The sequence below is a fragment of the Salminus brasiliensis genome, chromosome 13 (assembly GCF_030463535.1).
Source record: "Salminus brasiliensis chromosome 13, fSalBra1.hap2, whole genome shotgun sequence".
Taxonomy (NCBI): domain Eukaryota; kingdom Metazoa; phylum Chordata; class Actinopteri; order Characiformes; family Bryconidae; genus Salminus; species Salminus brasiliensis.
In genome coordinates, this window is record NC_132890.1 from 31,540,519 (window position 1) to 31,546,518 (window position 6,000).

The 6,000-nt window shown below is 41.5% G+C and overlaps 1 protein-coding gene across 1 annotated transcript in view; it reads right to left on the minus strand.

The window, feature by feature from the left end:
* LOC140575498 (leucine-rich repeat-containing protein 49) overlaps positions 1–6,000 on the minus strand; it is a 51,996-nt gene that overhangs the window by 41,430 nt on the left and 4,566 nt on the right. Inside the window, exons 6-7 of the mRNA XM_072695847.1 lie at positions 5,495–5,698; positions 3,545–3,611 (exon numbers count right to left, since the gene is read on the minus strand). Coding sequence (XP_072551948.1) covers positions 3,545–3,611; positions 5,495–5,698 — 271 coding nt within the window. The remainder of the gene's footprint in view (positions 1–3,544; positions 3,612–5,494; positions 5,699–6,000) is intronic.

Sequence of the window (6,000 nt, forward strand, 5' to 3'; positions counted from 1 at the left end):
TCAAAGCTTGAATTATTGACTGTAAAAGGGGAAATACTATTTCTCGCATTATGCTGTTTTAACATTTAATAGATCATACTGTAACTATACACTGTTTACATCAGTAAACATGGACAGATCCAGAAAAATGCATGTTTCCTAATAAGTATCATTATGTTGTATAGCTAGCCAGTTTATGCTTGGACATGATTATAGACAACAGCATGTCACACAGTGTAAGAAATTAATGAGCAGTGTTATTAGAGATTACATAACTCCACATATTTGAGGCAAATGTGTGTGAAGATTTGTCATGATGCTAATAAGTCAGCTATTAGCGTGTATTATGTGTTAGCTACAAATTTAAAGAAGCCAGTGTTTGATTACAAGTATGTCGAGTATTACTTTCTAAAAACACACAATGATAAAAACAAGCTAATTCAGAAATATCAAGCAGACTTGAATTATAGGTCAACCAGGTGAAAAGGTATTGTGATTGCAGTCACCAGGGTAAGTAATCATTTAATGCCCCTCTTGGAACGTCTTATATTTGATCTTTCTGCTGACTAATACGAAATCTAGCAAGCCCGGCCTGTTAAGGATGACTTAGAATGAGTTATTCCTGTGTTTGTAGTGTAACCACAAAAGGAACTGTGTATCAAAGAAAGTGGCCCCAGGCAGACTCTAAATGCCTCAACATGTGATTCACGCCCATAGTGCGTCGCACACCTTCACAGAGTGGTGGGGATTTGTGTAGAGACACAGTACCTAGCCAGCAGTGAGGGGCCTTGAATAAACCCTTTTTGAAAGGTGTGTGGGTTGAGAAGGGGCAAACTGAAAGACAAAAAAGAGGAAGGAATGAAAGAAAGAGAACATTAGAGGGAACTGGGTAAGGGAAACGCATGGAGAGCATTAAAAGGCTGCCTTTTAAATCCTGGCTACAGTGTTTTTATTTAGAGTGCACTTGATCAGCTCTTTTAGTTAACAGCACCAAGTGCACTCTGGTGTAAAGTACAGAGATGTGATCGGAGTCAATCAGCTTTTGGAGAGTCAATCAGAAGGAGGCAGAGAAGAAAAGAGTGGTGTGGAGGGGGAGCATGAGTCTAATGAGAAGGCAAGAGGAAAAAGGAGAGAGAGAGAGGGAAGGTGGACACCGGATGAGGGGAGGCGAGAGAGCAGGAGAGAGGTGGAGAGAAAGAGAGAAAGAGGAAACAGAGGAGATGTGAGTGGTCATTAGCGTTGCACAGCAGTGTAATGGAGCAGAGGAACAGTGCCCACTGAGAAGGGCGGAAAGGGAGATAAGAATAGAGAACAGGAGCGAGACGAAGCAGGATGATGATAAAGGAAAGAATCAGACACTGAGGTAGAAAGAGTAGAAAAGTATATCAAGAGTGAACAGGCAGTGGCTTACACATGCTGAGCGCTCACTTTCTCACTGTCCAGTTCACCCTAATAAATTGCTGGCTTATACACTGATCAATCATAACATTAGCACCACTGACAGATGAAGTGAAAAACATTGATTATCTTTATCTACAGTGACATCTGACAAGAAGGGATATATTAGGCAGCAAGTGAACAGTCAGTTCTTGAAGGTGATGTGCTAAAAGCAGAAAAAATAAGCATAAAGTAAGCATAAGAATCTGAGCCACTTTGACACAAGGGCCTACTTGTGATGGCTAGAAGACTGGGTCACAACATCTCCAAAACATCAGGTAGGAGACTTTTATGGTATGCAGTGGTCAGTACCTGCCAAAAGTACTTCTATAAGTAGTCAGATCATCAATAGACAGAAGGGGCCCAGTTCCTTTGGCAGCTATGCATGTCCATGCCATCAATGTGCCTCCACCATGTTTGACAGATGATGGGCCATGCTTCAGATCATGAACAAATAAATCTTGTTCCAGAACTGGGCAGGCAGATTTTTTTCATCAGCCTAATCTGGCATCTTGAAGAAAACCCCCTGTACTTACATTCACAAATGTGCCTCTTGATTGTAGCCTACCTTGCCAAGACTGTTCTTGTGTTGGCTAGATGTTGTGAAGGTTGTTTTGTCACCAGAGAACAGAACTCCTAAAGTAAAAAAGCCTTGCTCCTTATTTATGAAAATAAAAAATGTTCTAAATTGTCGAGTTGGCCACTCCTGAAATTTTCTTCTCTGGTTGGTTTTGTTTTTTTTCTTTAACTAATCAGCAATTTGGATTCCATATTATGAGTTCCCATTAACAGGTACCAAAAGCTAATTCAGCTATTGGAATCAACTCCAGAACTTTTGTCCCCCTAATTTGTCATGGAAAAAATACATGGCCACACTTGGCCATGAAATGACTTATCAGTCAGTTGTCCAATTATATTTGAGCCTATGAAAACAGGGGGACTTTGTATAATTCTGAAGCAATTAATATAATATTCTGTTAAACTTACTGAAATGAAGCTGAAAATCTACACATCAGTCTTAATCATCTAGATTGCTTCATTTTAGGTCCATGGAGGTGGTGTACAGAGGCAAAATTAAAAAAATTGTCACTGATGGATACTTATAGATTGTGACTGTAAATAATTCAAAACCTTACAATGACAGATGGATATGCCTCTTCACACAGTGGCAGTGTCCTTAGAAGCCTTAGGGCTACAGCTTTGGCATAGCTTAGCCTCACAGCAGCAATTGGGTTATTGGCTCAGAAAAACCTGACGTACTTGAGAGCAATTGAGTCTGAAAACCTGGCAAATACTTGTGGCAGACCACTACAAATTATTCAAAATGTACTGAGAGATCTGTTAAACAGATTATAGCCTATTAAAAACTATAATAAAATCACTTAACTATAATAAGCCCTGTGTCTGCCAGACATTTCCGAGGCCTGCTGTTAAACTACTGTGCTAACCACTGCTCTACACACTACACTCAATGACTCATTGTTTCAAGCTTTTGTAATTTTTCATGATGTCACTTAGGCACCATATTTGTATTCTGCTGTCGAGGTTAAAAACTGGTGGAGTTTCTGCATGCACAATGGATTTACATAAATACAGTAATTGCTTATAATGTTGTGATTGATTGGAACCCAGCTGTTCTGCTGCTGATTTGAACAGGGCCCCTATGCAGAGCTTGTCAACACAGAGCCAGTCCCCCACTTTGCCTAAGCACAACTCAAAGTGGGGGAAAACAGAGCTTGCAGCACTAATGACAAGGTTCAAGCCTGATGCTGCTTTAAGTGACAGTCCTGCCACCCTGCGCTTTAATCTGAGTCATCCTGATAAGCCATTCCAGGTCCAGCTCTGGTGTATGTTGTCTCTGCTGGAGCTTGCAGCGTGTGACGCAAAAAGCGGACGCAGCACGGGGGAGGTGCAACTTCCTCACAGCGTGACATCACAGGCGAATAGCCAATCAGCACCGCCAACCCTCTCAGCTGGCATTTGGTTAGATAGGGTCAAAGCCTCTAAATGTCACACATTCAGCCCTGCAGCAGGTGGGGACAGGCTATTACTATCCACAGACAGTGGACCTTTAACACGGCTAATAAAATACTGGGGTCTTAAGAAAAGACAATAAACAAATCAATACCTGGTTGCTGTGCAAGTCTAGCACATCGAGTTTAGTCAAGTTGTCCAGGCCACATATCTTCTGAATTCTGAAAAACAAGTAAGAAACACTGAAACACTGCAATCACTCATTATGTGTATGTGAAGGTTACATTACATTAATAAATAAAATTATAAACAACTGTTCTTTAGGAAAACCTAAGTAAGGATATATGGAGTCGCTTCAGACAACCCTTTTTTCACACATGCCTTTCTTTATCTCATCATTCTTATATAGCTTATTATGCCAAATAGGAAATTATGGGAACATCATGGGAACTGCAGACTGAATCCATCTGTTCGCTGGTATTTTGGAGGTTGGCAGACTGCTATGTGCGTGTAGGACTCTCCAGGGATGCTTAGACAGGGCCATGCTTTGTATGAAGGGACGAATGTAGAGGGGAGTAGCGTTACAATGGGACGGAAATGCCAGCAGGAACTCAAATCTATGGTATGCTTTCGTTAAGATGCAGAGCCAGCAGCACAGAGCCAGCAGCACAGAGCCAGCAGCGTGGAGGCGCATAGAAAGGTCATGGTTTGTAGCCCTGGAGGCTATGGACAGACCTGTGTAATTAGATCTCAGAGGCCTTTTATTGCAATTAGGTGAAGACTTCAAAGCGAGAGAGGGAGAGAGGCAATCCGAAGGTAGTTCAGGAGTAGTGCAGGAGTTCACCTGCAGGTCATCCTGTAGTTAAGTTAAAAAGCTCCCCATATGCATGGCATTATATAGGCAGAGAATCGCCAGTGAAATGGTACAAAAACTAGTGGCATTGCGTAAAGGTATGCAGACAAATTAAATAAACATGACCAGCCATTCAAGACATTTAACAGTTTACATGACAGAAGGTGCTAGGCTAACATTGCTAACAAACACTGGACTTTGATTGTCCAAAGGCTTACAGCACAAGTTAATAAAACGGCACTGATAAACCTTATTTAAATATTTAGTAAGTAAAGTTTGTAATTACGTTTTCATGCACATAACATCCCGCTTTGTAGTCTCGCTTACAAAGTGATTCTGGTTACTCAAAGTAGCTTCCCCAACATTCAGCTCTGTGGTGAAAATGTTTATAGATTAAAGTACAACTGTGTTTTAAAACTACACTAACACACTTGTTTATGGAAAACAAATCTGAAGAAGATCTGGATGTGTTTTGAAATGTTTACAGAGATGACACTGGTGACAGTCTAAGTCCAGTGTTTGTTAGCAATGTAAAGGTAAAGGTAAAGGTAAAGGTGCATGTATTTGTCACTGTGCAGTGTACACCACACATCGAAATGTGTCCTCCACATTTAACCCATCTGTGGTAGTGAACACACACACACACACTAGTGAACTAGGGCCAGTGAGTACACACACACCCAGAGCGGTGGGCAGCCAACTCCAGCGCCCGGGGAGCAGAGAGGGTAAAGGGCCTTGCTCAAGGGCCCAACAGTGGCAGCTTGCCAAGCCCGGGAATCGAACCCACAACCTTGTTGTTGATGTTAGCCTATGAGCTTCTATTCTAAACCAAAGAAAGCCATGTCAGATATGAAACATACAGTATCTTGACTGATTGGCTGCATTTAAGGTAAGTGATACATCATGTACATTTGATTTTCAGCAAACTATTCCCTTAAAACAACTTCCATGTTTTCATTTAGTAAAGCTGGTAAGATGCCAGTTTTGTCCTTCCAGTAAATGATTGTATCCAGCCACCTTAGCTAGCAACCATATAATTTCTACCACACAACTGATAACTTCATAAAAATGGGTTCTCACCAAGCTGTTGCCCAAAAACAACAGAATAAGTACAACGATGCAAAAGTCAAACACTATTACATAACACTTAAAGTGTATGTGTTAAAGAGTGAGCAATATCTACGTATGTATGTAGGCAATCCAATGCACACACTTCCAAGTGTTCCGAGACACGCCTGCCCACACACACACCTGTTCTTGCCAAGCATGAGCACGCGAAGCAAAGAAAGAGAGGAGACGGCCGACATGTCGGTCAGACGGTTGTCACAGAGATCAAGGAAGGCCAGGCGCCGCAGGTGAGCCAAGTGTGGAAGGTGAGAGATGAGGTTGTGCTGCAGGTTGAGAAGGCGGAGCTTATTCATGCCATCCAGGTTTGGGAATTCCATCAGACCACGGCTGCAGAGGCACAAACATGCAAACACATGGTTAATCACCTAACTGTTTTTGTCCTAAGCATATCACAAGAATCCGCTGCAGTGTATTTCAGTACAGTGTATTCTGAGGTTTGAGGAATATTTCAGTAAAAAGCGTTGCATTATATTAGCAACAGCACCCACAGCCAAGAGAAGTTCTTCAGGTTTTGTTAAAGAATTGAACCTCTTGATCAAGAGAATAAGATAATTAAAAAGTATTTTGCTGCCCCCTGTTGGCTCATTAATGTATGTTTTTCCTTGTTCATTGATTTTTATTACTAGTTC